This window comes from Erithacus rubecula, assembly GCF_903797595.1.
Source record: "Erithacus rubecula genome assembly, chromosome: 3".
In the NCBI taxonomy this organism is placed as follows: Eukaryota; Metazoa; Chordata; class Aves; order Passeriformes; family Muscicapidae; genus Erithacus; species Erithacus rubecula.
Genome location: NC_136689.1, coordinates 23,925,353 through 23,944,274, shown reverse-complemented (window position 1 = coordinate 23,944,274; position 18,922 = coordinate 23,925,353). Strand labels below are relative to the sequence as shown.

General features: G+C 40.0%; 2 protein-coding genes across 16 annotated transcripts in view; one reads left to right on the top strand and one right to left on the bottom strand.

Annotated features, from left to right (window-relative positions):
* Window positions 1-18,922, top strand: part of SGCE (sarcoglycan epsilon) — a 452,776-nt gene that overhangs the window by 33,281 nt on the left and 400,573 nt on the right. The window lies entirely within an intron of this gene.
* Window positions 1-18,922, bottom strand: part of DYNC1I1 (dynein cytoplasmic 1 intermediate chain 1) — a 182,582-nt gene that overhangs the window by 58,180 nt on the left and 105,480 nt on the right. For all 4 annotated transcript variants that reach the window (XM_079301007.1, XM_079301009.1, XM_079301010.1 and 1 more), the window contains exons 8-10: window positions 15,086-15,248; window positions 13,844-13,943; window positions 8,854-8,979 (exon numbers count right to left, since the gene is read on the bottom strand). In XM_079301007.1, the coding sequence (XP_079157133.1) occupies window positions 8,854-8,979; window positions 13,844-13,943; window positions 15,086-15,248 (389 nt within the window). The remainder of the gene's footprint in view (window positions 1-8,853; window positions 8,980-13,843; window positions 13,944-15,085; window positions 15,249-18,922) is intronic.

The window sequence follows — 18,922 nt, the reverse complement described above, 5'->3', positions numbered from 1 at the left end:
TTGATTTTAGACTTAAGGCAGTGGACACTTGTATCCTGGGCTGTAATGATGGATTCCTTGGTTTCTGGGGCCTTTTACAGCAATTTAGAAGAGTAACTGTTTTATATTTTGTGCCAGGTAACACGAAAAGAGGCTTCACTCCTCACATAGAGCTCCCACAGAGACAAATATCATGAGGTGAAATAATTTTCTTGAATTTGGACCAAATGTACTCTTCATTGTAAGTAGCTTGCACTGAGAACAGTTACATAACCCAAACAGAAAAGTCATGCCTATGGCTGTTTATCCATCATTTGCAGTGCAGCTAGGGAATTGCATGGTATTTTACATCCTTTATGGAAAAAAAAATCAGCGGAAGGATCTCAGTGACTTATTGATTTCACATATATTTCTTGTTCACCTAAAACCGTTTTAGCACTGGGGGTTTCAAATATATAAAAAATATATGAAATGTAATGTTCATTTCAACAAAGGAAAATTGGGTTCTTTTTTCCCTTCCTTCCTTTTTACACTAGGTTATGTTGAAATGTAATCAAATCAACAACTTCTAAACTATAAAGCAACCCCAGGAACAATTGCAGGATTTGGTGATTTTTTTTTTTCTCTGCAGTTTTGGGATAGTGTGACAAATCTGCATTTTTTTATCAACAGAGATTTTCAAAATTCTGAGTCGAACGAATAATGTCATGTGTTTGTAAGTATCAATAATCTAAGCCATCTGCAAAGGAATGGTTTTGCAAAGGCATCTCTTTCAGGACACTGTGGATTTTGTCACTGCTTGAGGTTTTGGCAAACCATCAATATCACTATAATTTTCTCCTATGAAATATAGTTTTTGACTGAGATATTTTTTTTCCCTTAGCTAGCTAAAGTTTAAAAATATTGCATGTCTAACTCGGCAAATTCAAAAGTTAGGCTTTCTCTGAACTGGACATTAGATGCCAGTAATTCAGAAAGGTATAATGCAGGTTATCAGTGGAATAAAGAAACTTAAAAAAAATTAAAACTGAATGCTCACTGTTTCACATAGCCAACATATTCTTTCTATTTGGTCTGAAAGGAAGATTATGGAACTTTAGGAAGAGAAATGGCATCTTTAAGTACAGGTTCATTACAAATCTCTATTTTCACACTTGCAAAAAGCACAATGCTATTGCTAGTAGTGACAGTTCATCATTTAAGTGTATCACATCTACCCCTTCCAAAAAGGGCTTAGATGTGAGAACTGCCTGAAATTTTCTATCCAAGACAAGCAAGGTTGTCACTTCCTAATTATTTGATTTATAATTGAAATCTCCATTTCAAACGAGGAAGATGATCTGTGTTAAGCCTTGCTCTAAGCAAAGAAGCATTCTGTTCCTAGCAGACTTTGTGTGGATAAACACAGTCCTCAAATAATTCAGAATGCTAATCACTAATAGGGGAAGTACACCCACCTTTTGTATAAGCAGTCATTTCACAAACTGACATGGTGTACAATTATTTTGTTATACAAAATGGCTTTGATGGGTGTGTTGCTCTTCAGGGTTCTGTACAAGACAGCAAGAGACCCAAGTCATCATGGAAAAACCAACTTTGGTAAGGGTTTGTCAAGACACAGTTAAAACCCAAGGGAAGGTACAGAACTTTGTAACATCCCTTTGTCTAAATAATGGTGCTTACTTGCTGTATGACCTCACCTGGAAGAAGGTTTCCTTCTCCCACTCTTGTTATGAAAAATATAATGATTTGAGTTTTGTGGAAATAAGTCAGGTTTAAGAGATTTTAGGACTGAAATGTGAAGGGCTATGTGGCAAACATGGCATGGTTTTGAAGTGCAGATGCTTATAAATTCCATGCTAACCGCTGTGGCATTTCAGCCACAATATACATTTTCACATTTTCAGTATCTTTTCTGTCCTCCCCCACTGCTGTCTTTGACAGGGCACAGGAGACTCCATCCCTTGTACATGTGGTCCTCTTTGTCCCCCTCTACAAATCACCTGCATGCAGGTCTTTCCTCTCACCTAAGACACCAAAAACCATTTTCCAAGTACTACCCTTAGTCTTTAGATGTGTGAGTGTAACTTCTACTGACTCACACACAATCTCTCCACAAGTATTGGGGCACTAATCTTAGGCCAAGTGATAGTTACTTTTAATCAACAAAGGCTGGAAGTGATGTAACCTCCAATGGGAAGAGCAAAAAACCACAACTGGTATCAGCTGAGAACCGAGGGAAGAATCTAAAACAAAAGTCTAAGAAACAAGACATGGGCTCTTGCTTACTGACATCTTCATAGTATAAACTGTGCTCTGTGTTTCCACGTTCCAAACAGAAACGTGGCAGAGGACAAAAGTTTTGAAATAGGAACAGAGTAGGTATGTCTTTCTATGACAAACTGTAGCTGAAACTCTTCTTCTCCCCAGTCATACATAGAATTAGAACTTGCCCCTAACTGTAATTCAAAATGGCACAAGTATGCATCTGCATTAATTATTTCAGTGTGCAGATAACCATGTAGGCACAAATGTAAGAGCAACAGAGTGTCCCAGAGAAAAGGCAGAGCTTTACACAGCTCCCCAAAGATCATCCTACCAATGCTTCACAGGAGGAAACAAAACTGAAATGAAAAGAAAACAGCTCCTTTACCTCTGAAAAAGCCCTTCTTGGTATGATTGACAACTTTTTGGTATGTGCTATAGAAGTCAGCAACAAATTTGGGATCCTGGGTGCTGAGGCATTCCCACTATGACATCTGCCTCAGTATCTTCACAGGCAGACATTCAGAGGCCCATTTACCAGTGAACTACCATGAAAAAAAAGCAGAATCAGATTCATGTTTAGGATCATAGGGTCATGGGGAAACTCGGGTTGAAAAAAACTTTCTCTTCCAAAGAAGGGGTTTGTGGTTTTTTTGGAAAAATTTGCAGTCAGCTCAAAACCACGTCTTCTCTGACATTTACAGCCCTTTGAAGACTGTTCACAGGTACCCTCTCTCACTAGAAACTGAGGAATTAGGTAAGTCAGCTCTGGAACTTGACATGCTGGATTTTTTTGATTGATTTTACTTAAGAATGTGAAGCTTAGAGAGACTTCAGGGTCTTTCATTTCTTGTATGTCTCTGAAGAACTGAATCCTTGCTTGAAACTTTGTGCCAACAAAGTGAGGAAGTTTTTGTGGAAAAGCAACATTATAAATACAAGAGAAAATTTTATTCATTTTTAAAGTATTCCAACTGTACTTTTTGGACTTTCCTAAACTTTTTGTAGTATTTCTTTTCTTTAGAAGCTCTGGAGGGACTGAGCTCTAGTCTGGCTTCCACAGAGAAGGAAACTCAAGGACAAGAGGAAAAGGAGGATATTAGTCATTCAGGCTTTTACCTCAGCCTGTTCCACACACAAGTCTTGTGGATTTGGGCGCTCAGCACCTTTAGCAGGCAGGCTGCTGGAGCAAAAGGCACATCTAAAGGAATTTATGTTGATTTTGAAAGAGCAGACAACAACAAAGGAACCAAATCAGGGGGAAAAAAATGAAGCAACTCTGGCCAATATCAGCCACTAAATATAGCCCTTCCCTTACCTCAATGCATCTAATTCTAAGATATGCATTTATGACTCCATCCATTTAGTTGAAAAGGGAAAGACCACACCAGGATAAGCAATGAAGAGTGGTCAAACACATAATTTAATGGCAGTGTATGGAAGCCACTACAAAAAAGCTAGGGGAGAATGAAACATTTTGTGGTGCAGCTGAGTAGCTGATTTCTCTACCCAATCCACCAATATTTTCCAAGCATGGACAGCTTTTTTTGAAATTAAAATAGAAAACACAAATCCTCTCTCCCACAAAAAAACTGACAGTTTAGTAAAAAGATGGAACTAACCAAGTAAATCTGACTGCATAGCATTTTAGGAAAAGGACAGAAATAGCTGCATCTACTGAAAGTGATATACTGCTGAAATACTTTTGTGATTATACTTAAAGTCAATCTAACTCCTTGAACGAACTCTTAAACGGTTACTGCTTCCTCAAATAAAAGCTACTTCATATGAGCTCTCCTTTTTTAAAAATACACTGAATGTAGTTGTTTCTAAGTGTCAGATCAGTACTTCTCACAACCTTTTTGAGACATTTGGAAAAGACATAGTTGACAAAGAGGAAATTAGAAGATCAGGAAATAATCCATAATAAATCAAAAGACAGTAAATGCAGTAAATTTTTGTTTCTGTTATCATTAGACTGGGTGTAGCAAAGCAGAATTCTTTACTTTCCAATAACAATGCAGAGTCCTCCAAATCAGAAAGTAACATTCAATTTGGTTTATTTGAATGAAACTAATATCTTTAGCTGTCTTCCTCCTCCACCCTTCTCTCCTGAAATGATGGATGTTTGAGGCTGAGATCCAGATACCTCAACCAACTTTAATAGCCCCTCTTCAGTTCCAGAAGAAAGGAAATGGTTTGTAATACCCTCAAGTCCCTTAGATACACAGATTATTTATTTTGCTTGTGACTTGTGTCTCTGCAGATCAGCTCTAACCCAAAAGCTGTGAGATCTGATAGAAGAGCAGTGCTGCATACATGTTAACAGACCCTGCTGAAAGAAGGGATATAAAGCTCAGACTTTTATCTACTAGCCCATCTACTGCAAACTCTGAAGCCTCATTTTCCTCACTTGACCAGATATGTTGCTGCAAAGTTTCAGATACTTCTTCAGGTCACTCTGTCTTAGAAAGCTTAGATCACACCACCATGAAACAGAAACAACATCAGGGGCAGAGATGATGAGTAGTACAAATAATCCTCCTAATGAATGGATAAGGTAGATTTTTATTTGTATGTTCAGGGAAAAAACACATTAAGAACACAGAAGTACTTTCTGACACAGAAATACTGAGAAATATGGTTGGTGCTACTCTATCAATCAATAGTACAGGAATGCACACATACACAGCCAGCCCTGTGCATTGCAGATCAATGCAGGGTTGAGCACATGTTGAGTCAGATCATCAATAGCTGTGAGGTACTATGTCTGTTTCTGTCACCCCCACCTAAACACAAATCAGCAGTAGCTGAGAGAAGCAGTGTGAACCACTGCTTAAAATTCTCCCAACTAAACCAAGGGAGAGTCAATGTGATTTCCATGTTGTTGCTGGAATTCATTCCATCTCTGGATACTGCCAAACCAACCCAACTAGGGATGACTCATCTGCATGGTTTCATAAAGTACTTCTGAAAGGCATGTGTCTTGCCTTTGGAATGCTCTGGATTACACCAAGAGTATGTGATGCTCCAGCATGGGGGAAGAGGACACCCCTGACTCTTCCCTACAAAGATATTCCCAGTCTGCACTCTGCAGCATTAACTGCATACTCAATTTATTTCTCACTGCCTAAGGAAAGAACTGAGCATTCATTCCTTTGGCAAATGATATCACCCTCCCATTCCAGTTCTGCTTCTGAGACAACAATTTTTGCTTGCATAGGAAAACAAATGAACAAATTGCCCAATCCCTCATTCTTCCCTGTTTTCCTATTTCTAACCTTGTGGTAAAGAAATGTATGATGAGCTACAGAGGAAAAAATTTGAGAGTCACAGCTAAAATACTGTCAACACATAAAGCAGAAATATAAAAACCCAAAGAACGGCAAAAATAAAGTGCACAGAAAAAAGAAATATTCCATAGGAGGTGGGAGTAGCAGCCATCAGGACTATTTTAGAAAGCACATGATAGAGCACATGGCAGTACACATGAATTAATGAGTAAGCATGTCCACTTGGCCAATTGTGATTTTTCCTTTAATGAATACTAACTAAAATTGAACCCAGTATTTGCAGCACAAAACATTGTAGAGTGATGAAATTTACTACTACTTAAGTTGTAATAATGGGACAATAACTTAATATGACTATAAATTGGGTAAGAATTTCATATTTATAGAATACACTACCCCTAACATTTGAGGACTGAAATCAAGTGTTTTGTTGACTGGAGTTAGGCAAAAACACCCTTGCCAGTAGATTTTTACATCATTGGCTGTCATGGCTGATAGACAACTTCAGTTGAATCCCCTTGTTTCTGGCAACTTTCAGCATTTAAGTCTCCTATGTAAGATTAAAAACAGTCTCAGAAGGAAGTAAAGAAGATGAAGAAATTCCATGGTATGCATCTGGATAATATATCAGGAAAGACAGGAAAACATTAAGGGTTCTAGCTTCAAGAATTTACCAAATGTGCAGAACTGGTTTTTCCTGCTGCAGTCCAGGCAGCTCTTTAGCTGTCCAGAGATGCTTCACAGATCTATTTCTACTGATGTTAGCAGAACTCTTGAGGGGAAATTTCTTAGAAGCTTCTCAGAAATGCCTTCATAAACCTATTTATTGATTTGGCTTCTCAGAAGTGGCTTGCAAAAGCTCATTGACAGTCAAACCTGAAATGAGTTTCTACTTCCTTGTGTCTTGCTCTCTGAGCCCCAAAAATTGAAAGGCAAAAGGTGTGTTAGTCAGCATCTTGTGGTATTTATTGAGACAATTTTTTATAGAGAGTCTTTGGGAAGGAAAATAGAGGCTGGTTGGGGAAATACACTCAAAGTACTGTGTTTGTCATATCTGTATGACACATATAGCTATAACAGTAAGGTGTGTGTTTCTAGCTGTTGGGCTGGACTGTTGTAGGGTTTAGTGAAACAAAATTGGGTGTCTCTCTCAGAAGGCCTACAGAAATGACTGAATCAGGACTGAACAAGGGAATGTTTCTCTAGAAATATGGTAATATAGATGATATAGGGCTGACTGATTATACAGTTAGTTTCCACTAACAGAATAATATGATGATCTATATAACTGAAATCCAGACTATGAGCTAAGATACTACACTTATTTTTCATCTGAGTCAGTTACAACAAAACTTCTGTTCAAGAGACCAAGTTTTATACTTTTTGCTTCCCCATTTAACCACATATGGGTATCCCCAACTGATCTGAAGATATGCAGAAGATATTCCACATCAAAAGCTTTATAATGGTGGTTCAAAGACAGATCCAAGTCAGAATGGACTTATAATGCAAAATATCTATGGTCAGTTTGAAAAGAAAATAAATATTTCCCATGGGCAGAACTGCTGTTCTTTAGCTGAAAGAGAGTGAATCCAGGATACATGTGTGAGCACAGTGTCATATATGTGTCTCAATTCACCAGTTTTAAGGTTCCATTTCTAAAAGGGAGCACATCTAACAATATGAGGATTCGACAGAAGTTGAGTCATGCCAAATCCCTGGCCACCACTTTGTCCTATGTGAATTTTGGAGAGTGTAGCCTGTCTCATTGCTTTCAGTGGAGTTAAGTCATACCTCTCCTTTTTAAGTGCATCTAGTTAGAACTTTAATGGAACAAATTGTAATGTCTTTTGTCAATCTTCCTCTGTGTATGCAGGAGGGCTACCCTGAATCTGGTCATTATCTTGCAAAATCAATCTAGTTTAAGGATTATACTTCCTAGAAATGCCATCTCTTCTCTTGGAAGTTTTGTTCAAAACATTAGGCTGCATTTACATCATAGAAGAATGTGAACATGGGATCTGAGCTAAGACCTTAAGCAGTCTGAAAGAACACATAGGCTGCCAAATATGATATGCAGGAAAATACAAGTCCTCTTTCAAAGGTAATACACACACACACACACACACACACACACACACACACACACACACACACACAAACATTTATGTATATAAATCTGTATGGCATATTTGCAGGCCTGAACTGCTTGTGAAGTTGTTTTTCAGTATAGCAAATTAGAAAAATATGCCCAGAATTAAAGGTTACTTAATCGGGTTGAAGCAGCAACTTCAATTCCAGCAACTCCCTCCCACTATGTTACATCTGATAATGTACCCAAGTCCAAACATAAACTTAGTTCTAAAAGATGCTTGGTCCTCAAATGTAAAATGACACTTAGCTTACACAATTAGCCAGGTAATACATATCCTTCCAAGAGAAGCAATTTTTACCACAGAATTATCTGCATTTTACTAATCTCTGATTGTTAAGTTTTACTTGCTGAAACTTTTCCATATGGGAATACTACTGTCCTGTATTTAATTACCACAGAGGGATATTAATGAAAAGGTTTCAAATTTGGCCCAAGCCCTGTTCCACAGTTTGGACAGTTTGATGGAGATAGAGCCAGTGAGCTGAACACTTTGGTCAATATGAGGCTGTGCCATTTCACACACAAAAGCAGTGGCAGAAGAGGAGTAAACAGACATACAGAAATAAAACACTCAACTATTTTTGAATTGTCCATAAACTTCTTAGCCAGCATAATTGTAATGTAGTACTGAGTGAAGTGAAGCACTATTTTGCTGACTTAAAGGGCAGTCAAATTGACTGACCTAAAGGAATTGGTGGAGTAGCTCTTGAAATCGAGACCATTTTGATCAAGCTGGAAGTCAGACACATGTCCAAAAATGCAAAGTTTACCACCCAATTTTAAAGGCAAAACATGATATTGAGCAGAACCAAGGCAGGGGTAGGCAGCTTGAATGCAGAGGATGCGAGGAAGTGAACGTGGGTGGGAAAGCATGTGTTACTGCCTGGATGAGGAAGTGGTACACCACAGTTACTTCATAAGTGCGAGGGATTTATGAACTAAATCTCCTAGGGACTGTTTTAAATAGACAAAGAATGACACGCAGCCCTGACAGGCTTTTGTTTGAGAAGTCTGGCTGCCTTCTAAAAACACTGGACTGTCACTTGTACTTTTACTAAAAACGTCCATTTTTAACCTTAACCTTTTCATATAAACAGTGGGGAGATGCACCATGTAGTAGTTTTGTCTACAGCATAAAACTAATGACCTCCTCAGCCTTACCTGACAATGGAACACATATTCTGGTGTGGTTTTCTTGAACTTCATGTTCCACACCAAGGCTACCCCATCAGGCTCATGTGGAGCATCTTCATTATTATTATAAGATGCAACCATCAATTCGGGGTACTAGAAAGGAAAAGAAAATGCAAATGAAATAATATGGATGATGAAAAACCAACACAAAATCATATCACAGAGAAATAATCTTCACTTAAATGTGCAGTATATGGCTTTAATTAAAATACATGCCAGTTCAATCATATTATTCTGCTGCATTTTGGTTTTGCATTTTACTCGTCCCTAACAACCTTAAAGCCCCTGATACATGCTCCCTATCACTTTTCTCAAATATCACAATGGCAATGTTATTTTCTACAGGTAATTCTTAAGAAAATACAACTAGAAAAATATTTATAAAGGGGATAAAAAGGAAGGAAGAGGAAAATTCCAAAGCTTGAATAATTTTAATGTATTTGCTTAAACATCTCTTCAGGGTCAAACTGATCTCTTAATTTATTTTGATAATAAAACACTATGACCATAGGGTTGACTTGCTTTTATTCTGAAATTCACTTTTTTTCAGCATTCCTGAAAACTATTCTTTCTTATTTTCCTGAAAACTATTCTTTCTTATTTCATTGTGCACTCTTATTCACTTATGCACAGAATCAACTTGAAAGCTCTTCTTGATGATTCAAATGACAAATAAAACATTTTCTTCACAGAAGCTCAATTTTGCAAGATGCTGAGGTCATCTTGTAAAGCACAGGGTGACCTTGAATTCCACTGACTCAGTAAGATTGATGCAATGAGAATTCTAAAATCACAGCCACACTTCTTTGTATTCCCATTATCCACTTTTGTATAGTAGATATGCAACATCCATACTTATTTGCTTTGCTTATATATATGTATCTATATATATAATATCACATATGAAGAATCATATTTTCACACTCTTGATGACCTTGCATCATTTTAAAACACCATAAGAAGTAACAATTTATCCACAAAACATCAGTTACTTTCTGTCTACATAGCGGAGAGTTGTCCACTCTCACATGATTGACAGTAGGCACCTCTGGTAACCTCTGTCCTTCCCTCTAAATGTTTGCTATTTCAAGAGATAAGGCAGTGGAGATTATGGCATGTCCATAGAAAAGTATGTGGCTTCTGCAGACCAACAACTCAGTAGCTCAAGTTCTGCAGGACACATACTCTCCTCTTGTAAATTAGAATGCTTTCCCTCAAAATTTCTCAGTATCTGCAAATTATTGTCACTTTTGGTCTTTCCCAGGTAAGTTCCTGCCAACCAGCCACCACTTTACATGAGAACAGTGTAGATGGTAGGTTCAAAGGAAACAGGACAAAGAAACTCTCATTTGGGAGTTGTGAATTTGATCCAAAGGCACTTTAACAATAAAAAAAACCCAAACCATCATCCTTTCTATCACTCTTATTGAGGTCTGAAGCTCTCTGCTCTCAAAATCCATTTGGAAGAAATAATACACACAGCTGTAACTTCTGCCACCAGCAGCTGCTGCTTCCCACATTCTGTACACTTCCATGGATAATGTGTCACAAAGCTGATGATTTTTCTATTCAAGCTCATCACTCCAAATGAGTCTGGACCCATGTGTGGAAGAATCAGCAATGACACATGGACACCACAGCCTGCCCCTTTCCCCTTTTAAGGAAACTCTGACTCGTTTGTACCTACATCCCTCCAGATCCTGGCTGCTTGTAAGAATGATTTAGCACCCAATCCACTTGTGTGGATTTAGAGGATGCAGCAGACCAACCATGTCTTCTCCCTCATCAAGACCTGAGGGACACCTGAGGGTGGATTAATCCCACACCTGAGACACCAACTCTCTGGACACATCTGTGCCAGCCCTGCCCTCAACTGCTCTCATCCATCTCACCCCTCTCCTCTCTCACTCCTGCAACAGAGCTTACAACCACATCTGAGCAGCAAGCTCAGCTTCTCCTTTGAACCTTTTCATCCCACACTGGTCCATGTCCAAGTAAACAGAGTGTGCTCTGACAGTGCATCACGTTTTGGCTGAACAGGTTGGGGACCATTCACACAAGTGGCTGAGCCTGCAGTCACGAAGGGGCAGGTACCTGGGCAGGCAGCAGCCATGGGCTCTCCTGCCAGCATGACTACAACCAGCTAGGGTGTGTGAGCAGATCCAAAGCACCAATTTTGAAGCACTTTGAGGCTCATTCATGCTCCTGGGAAGTTCAGTGGGCATGGTTTGCAACACGTCTGGCCATAAACAAACACAACTCAAATCCAGCTGGTCTATTGGTAGGTTTCACAATCATTTATGTATTTGACTAAAACACAGTTTAAAGTTTACACCTAGCTGGATAACACCACTATGAGGCTTTTTGACTCTCAAAAAACCAGATCTAAGTGTGGTACCCTAAATTCTCTCTAGCGCTTCACACTCCAATGCTCCACTCAATCTACTTCTACTTACACAGTTTCAGTCCTCACAGGTACCCAGATGTCCTGCACCTGAAAGCAACATAGAAATGGTGCTGTGCAAAACCTCAATCACAGCTGCTGCCTGAGGGTCAAGAAAAGACACATCACTGTCCCTGAGACCATGATTTTCTTGGCATTAGGTTATCTAAGTCGGCCTCCATGGACAGAGTAACATGCTATCATTCTTTGTATTTGCTCAGTCTGTTGGGTCTTTTCCTAAGATCCTTAAGCACCTTAGCCATTTTCCTGTTGCTCTGTGAAAGAATCAAGGAGCTAGAGGGTTAACTTGAATGGTATGAATGATCCCACATGTTTGAGACTGTATTCTACATGTGACTGGGAACAGAGTAACTTGTTTAATCAATGCATCAATGTCTTTTGTTTGATTAAGCTTCTATTTGCCTCCAGGCTGTTTTGCAGCAGCAGTTTTATCGCAGAAAATTGAGCAATGTGTTCTGCAGTTCCCATGATTATTCAAGTTATTCTTTGGCACAGTGGACACTGTCATGTCCTGGAGCATGTGTGAGCAGCAGAGCTAGTGGTTAGGTGAAATATCTCTGTCTGGCTCCAGCTCTTGTCTCATGGATACAACTCAAAGCAGAAAAGAGAGGAGGCAGCACCACACTCCCAAGCTACTGTAGGGCAGCCTGTAGAAGCCCCCCACACAGAGGAGCCCCTGCTGGGGTGCCAGGGAGCTGAGCATGAGGAGTTAACAAAGAGGAAGGCAGGAGGGGCCACCCTGGAACAAAGAGGTGGGAAGCAGAACATGCCTTCAAGCCCCAGGGGCTGAACAATTACATTTGGCAGTGCTCTTCTGAGGCGGCTTTTTTTCTTGCTGCCCTGGGAATACAGTAAGAGCTGCCTGTTAGGAAAATATCAGATAAGAATTCCATGTAATTTCCAGCCCCTGAACAAGTGAACAACCTAAGATAAGTGTTTCCTCAGGCTTATATTTGATTTCTATGGAAATCCATATGTGCTTAAAGGCCACCCACATCACAATAGTGCATACCTGTTGCTAGGCTGATATTTTGTATGAAAGCAAAGGTATAAATCCTTCATTTCACACATGGGGTGTAGGCTGGCTATTACAAGAAGCCTCTCTGCAGCTGATTGCTGTGCACCACCCAGACCTCCGAGGCCTGGCAGCTGTGCTCACTGGGACCCCCAGCTCTTCTCTCTGCTGCTTCCACATCCTCTGTGCAGGCAGCTGCCACCTTGCCTGGGAAGCACTCAGAGCTGCTGCCATTTCAAGAGCATGGATTGAGTCCTGTGCTCCTCATCCACTGCATCTCTCCAGCCTGCACACCCCATTTATGTACTTGACCTCGAGCACTTGCTCTGTTCATGTGCATATCTAATGTGGGGCAGAAACAGCTGCTCCCTCTAAAATTAGGCAAAACTTCTTCTTAGCACAGGGCTGAGCTACATCTGCAGCACCTCTGCTACCCACACCAGGCTGTACCAGGTCTCTGGAGACACTGTGGCACATCTGAGGCTGGGCTTGAGGCCAAGAGAGCAGACTGGCTTGTGCTCCTATTTTCGAACTCAGTGTCCTCTTGGAGCAATTTTGTTATATCTGTATGGTGGATTTAGGAGCAGAGTCTCCTTGGTTCTTTCCCCAGGGAAACTAGATGCTTTGCTCCAGGCCAGAACCCAGCAACAGGCTAACAACGATGAAATAGGACAAGGGGAGCTGGAGTAAAACCAGAACCAAATTCATCTAACAGGACCTGTGATGATGTCTGCTAATCCCAGCTCCCCAACAGAGGAACTAATTAAACTGGTTTCTGTACTTTGATGATGTGATTGCATTGGTTTTGGAGAGATTAAGCAGGTCTATCATCAGTTTTATTTTCCAATGACAATGCTTTGCAGTGCAGAGAAACTGGGTACATTCCAGGCATGCTGATTTAGAATGAACCAGAGCAGTTGCAGCCTCTTCTTCCATCACTTGAAGAAAGGGCCCAACAGTTTTTGGAAGGCTTCTTTTCAGTCTTTCCAAATTTTTCAAATACTTTCACACTTTTAGTTTTAGTTTTAGTATATTAAAAAAAAATTAATTTTATTTCTCACCGATATTTTATTTTCATATACTACTATACCTAGTTATGCATATTTAGTAAATTTTTTTTTTTAGTTTAATTTTAAACCTTTTGTCCTAAAAGAATGTCCACTTTTGGCTGAAGTAGTGAAAGGGAGAGGAAAAGTAAAGACTTCACCTTGGAAGGTTTGTTAACCTAGGGTTTTAACACAACATCCTTATTTTGAAGACAAAGTAACATATACAAAAAAAAAAAAAAAAAAAAAAAGACAGCTTCATTATTATCCACTACTCTCCTTTACAGAGAAATGTGCTTCCACTCCCTCAGAGCCCTGCAGTCAGAAATAACATCCTGCTCTGCACAAAGAAGAGCAAACAGAGGCTGGCCATAAGTTTTATAGGGAGAATGGAAGTGATATGGAAATGTATCTCCCACCTTCACATCTTACCTGAAGAGACCAATCCATGCAGGTGACCACACGATGCTTTGACCAGTGCTCATCGTAAAACTGCCGGTTAAAGGAAAGGTTGGCTCCCGCTTGAACATCTCTGTGGGAATTTAAACACAGTGACAGATTTTCAAGTACCAGGGTTCAAATGCTGTGAAAAGCAGTGCAGAAGTTTTTGACTACTTCTCAGATGTCTGCTCAGCCTGGGGAAGTCTGCCACCTTGTTTTAATTGCTCTCACTGATTGTCTGGCTGAAAATGACGCAACAAAAACCAAATTTTAGATCTGTTTCACAAAACCACATTTTTAAATTTCTCACTGCCTGCCTGACTCTTCTGAGTCACCCTAGGCCATCTCTGCCCTCTTTGTCTCTCAGGATGAACCTAGTCCTGGTATTCAGCTCCTTCTTTTCTGAACCTTCACCTCCAAGCTACAACCAAACCCCTTTTTCCTTATGACTCCTGAAATCTTAAAGGTTCAGCACCTCCTCCCAGAGATGGAGACAGCAGGTGCTGTCTGACACTGTAAGAACAGACTGAAGCCCAGTGCTGGTCCAACACTGCCACACTGATGTACTCAGCTGGGCCATAGGAATGCTATTCTGGGTTAGCCTCCAGTAACTTCCACACAATACAGGTACTGATCTGCCATGAGGCTTCAGCAGACACATAGCTGTTGCAACCTAAATATTTCCTCTCCAACTAGCAAGTTTTACTGCTTTGCTCCCATATCAATGGCTGAAAACAAAACTTGTCACTTCTCGTCTTAGCTGTTTAGATTGCAAAGGCTTTGGGAGATCCTTTTCATCCCCACAATGCATGGTATAGTGGGATCCATTACAGACCTGAGGCAGTAGTGGAATATAAACAACACTAGTTTGAATTTGTGAAAATATCATAAGCACACACGGTTGGAATGTACACATTTACATGTATATATGTATACACACATCTATCTCTTTCAGTTATTTTTCCAGAATTTTAAATTTCATCCTAAAAATGAAACAAAAAATTAAACCAGCTGAATAATACATCAAGTTAAAAACCCTGCCAAAACCCAGATCAGTAAAGCACAAAGCTATTTTACAGTATCATTTCAGAAGACAAAGTGACCCAGACCTTCATGAAGAGATTATGATCTTTTCTTAACTATAAAAGTGTTAAATTTTGCTTAAGGTTTCCTGTTATTTGAATTATCTTTTTAAAACTTTTTTTCAAAAGCAAAAAAAACCTCCAAACTGACCCATCTTTCTCTTCTACGTCTCTGCCACTATAGTCAAAGAAGATGTCAGAATCTTCAGCCAAGGCTCGCTCAATTACACGTATTGTGCGGTCAAAAAATATCAGGAATTCTTCTGAATGGAGAACTTGTTGCTTTTCTTCTTCTGTCAGTTCTCTAGGAGGAGCTTGGAAAATGAAAAGATGTAGTTAGGAGGATGACATTTCACCCCTTTCCCAATGAATCAACATCTTCAGTGGGTTTCTTTTGACATGAAAGATTGCTGTGACCATGTCAGGAGAAAAATCAAAGCTTTACTCTTAAAATCATGACTAAGAAGTTTTTAATATGTCTAAACATACTCTTGTATATTACCAGAATGTAGCCTTTACATAGAAGAGATCCTGTATCTTATGTATTTATTATTCTGAAATGGAAAATACTTAAACCCCCCAAATTAAATAAACTCAGTGCTCCTATTTCAGGAAATGGCCGTGACTGACGTTTAAGCAATACCTAACTGGAAAAAGCAGAACACTTATGTAACAGGGGACCTGTCAGAGGAGCTGAGGATAAAATAATCTTCTTAACTTATACTACAGTTCTTTATATTAAAAGGTCTCACATAATCTCTTCCTTCAGTTCTTCCATTTATACGTGGTGTCACTGATAAATTCTGTCTTAGCTGCAGAGCTTTTGCAAAGTAATGAAGTGAATTACCAAAGATATTCACTGAGGCAGCAAAATTGAAAGCAACCAGCCAAACAGCAGTTTCTTTAAGGCAGTGTTATTCTTTGCAGAGAATCCTAAGACCCAGGGCAAGAAATGTCACTGAGCCAGGGGCAAAGCTGCCCTGGGAGGGGTAGGGTTTGTCCTGGGCAGAAGTAAGAATGGCATGCCCCCCACAAGATGAAGTTGCTTCTTTGCATGTACACACAGATGTAAACCTTTACTTCCAATATATCCAGTTGGGCACTTCATTAGAAAAATACTATCTCAAAAGGATGCACCAATGCAACCTCTCCATCAATTTGGTAAATAAAAACCAGGTAATTTACCTGTTGGTAAATTCTAACTCAAATGTGTGCATCAGAGGGCATGAAAGTAGGGATGCTGCTGTTACTAAAGTACAAAATTTTGTTCTCAATTACACTATCAGGGTCATATTGATATTGTGGCAGCATTGTATATTGATTATGCATTTGCCCCCATGTAGTTTTTAATCATCATTTTGGTTATATTTCAGAATTACTTTTATTTCAAGAAATTACTTTAGTATCTTCACAGTTACCCCAAACAAATCTTGTAACTAGCCTAAATTCCCAACACAAAAAGCTCTATTTGACAGAGAATTTTGTTCCAAATGTATAATTAGGAACACAAATAACATATCATAAGCAGAATTACTGCAAAACTACAGACTGCTACATAAGAGTTTAACAGGTGATCAAAGGTCTCCTGGATTTGGCTTTACACTACAGATTTGAGATGTTTACCTGTGAAAATGACCTTGCAGCCTCCATAGGCCATATTGGGTTAAAACATCAGCTGACAAAAAAGGGAATTCAGCAGTTCCGAGAACACCCACCACATAGCAAAGTTTAACTTCCAGCCCTGTCACAAGTCTCAATGTTTAATTAAACAATGAGTGACACAGTTTCAAGCTACAGCTCAAAATTATTTTCTCGTTTCTGTGCCATGCCACACAGCTTCTTCCAGTGATCAGGCAGATGTGGCCCTTGCTCTCCATCTCATTTTCCTGTGCTTCCCATTGGATTCATGCACTCCAATGCCCAACTGGATGGGCACGATGCCAGCAGCAGCCCCCAGGGCAGGAATGGATGGAAGGGCACAGCAGCAGGCAGGAGTGACATGGTCATCATTCCTGCAGTACTCAGCTCCCTGTTTTCAGCATTCCTGCTCTCAGAGTTGCTGTGGCTGGGAGAGGCTGATATCACCATGCTTTGCCTCAAGTTTCCCTCAAAGCATTAGTCTTGAAAGACAAAATCTCTGCACTACACCTGAGCTAAACAGAGAGGGCAGGAGAAATGCAAAAAAGGTGGAGGAGCAATTTGGCCCTCAGGAGACAGAGCAACTAAGAAGTTACAAACTTCAGCTTTTGGTGATCTCCTATGGCCTTGGCCCTATGTCTCCTACCAGCAGGCAGTGGTCCCTGTGGAGCTCCACACATCCAGAGAATATCTGCATCCCCTCACCTGGTCCCCCTGAATGGCAGAGTGACAATCACCAAGGCAGGAGCACAATTTGCCCCTAAGTGCTTTACACAGAAGCAATGCATGTGAAAGAAAAAGAACAACTAGCAAAAAAGTGCAGCTTGACCTATTGCAGCATCCACTGCTGAACAGTAATTGGCACTGAGGGAACTCATCTGGCAAGGAAGGCTGTAATGAGGCAATATCCCATCGTCACCACTAAAGCATTGCTTTCCGAGAGTCAAACACAACAAGCATGACAATGCAGCAAAATGGCATAAAGAGGGGGAAAATAACTGCAAAGGCAACTGGAAAACTCATTTTAAACTGCTCCAAATGGAAAAAATTATTTGCTAAATCAAATCCTCTCTACAGCTTGGAAATATAAATTTATTACTCGGCCATTTGCTGACTATAGCTGCAAAGAAAAATACAACCCGAAATCAATAGAAAGGGGAAAGGCAAAAAATAAACAGCTTGGGAGCTGTGGAGTGCTCACAAGCAGTGGAGACACACATGATTGTAGTTCTACCTCAGCAAAATCTCCCTTGCAGTTAGCAATGATCTGTGGGAGGCCAGCAGTCTATTAAACCATCAGGAACACCTTGGCTAAAGTTTTGAGGGCATAAATCAGCTTACCTCATTCATCTGACTGACACACCAGATGCCCCCTGGCAATATTAAGCTTCATATTTTAGCCTTATTTTCTTCTTTCATTCGGCTGCCTCTGAAGTTTTATTTGAGGCAATCTCTTCTTACAAGAATGTTAACATCATTACTTTTTCCAGTGTAAAACATTGCTATAACCACTGTAAATACATGAAGTATACGCAAAAAAACCCAAACAGACAGGTTTGTTCTTTCAAATATGGAGGCTCTCTAACCATTTATCTTTCAGAGACATTTCCATTTTCTCCTTGTTCCTTCTCCCTGTCTGTCCATTACCTCAAATAAAATAAAAAGAATCTATGTAATTTTCTGCTATTTTTCTTCCAATCTGGAAGCTTACAGTGACTTTGATCTCAGCTTTCAAGAAACACTAAGGAAACAAGGAAAACAGTTTCAAGAGAAACCGAGAAACAGAAGTAGCTGATCAAAGTGGTTTTTTGTTTTGTTTTGTCACAGAGACCTAAGTGATGTGACAAAATCTCCAGAAATTCCCTGTAAGAATACAGCATTTGTCTTCAAGTGCCTGCTCTCCCTGGCATAAAACCCAAACCAACCACATCTAACCTTCAGTGCTGAACAAAGCTCAGTGCAGTGTGGAGTTTACCACTGCTAAAAGTTACGTGCTTATTGCCTGGAGTGCAATGAAAGCTCCAGCTAAGAAAGCTCCACAGTTTGCTCTTGTTTTGACACCATAGCTTCTTAATGGACTCTTATGTCTGTGCTCTGATCCCACCCAAAGGAGCTGAACCCATCTGTGGCCCTGCACAGCTCGTGGCAGGAGGATGCAGCCTCCAAATCCTGCCTGACAGGAGCACCACACATCCCATGTGTCCAATGAGAGCAATGGGACCCTGCACCCAGCAGCAGCTCTGCAAGGGGCTCTGGGGCTGTGGTGTCAACAACACCTATCAAAGAAACCCAGTGTTCATGCTAATACTGTACAAAACAAAATCGAATTTGCATTTAAAATTGTATTGCT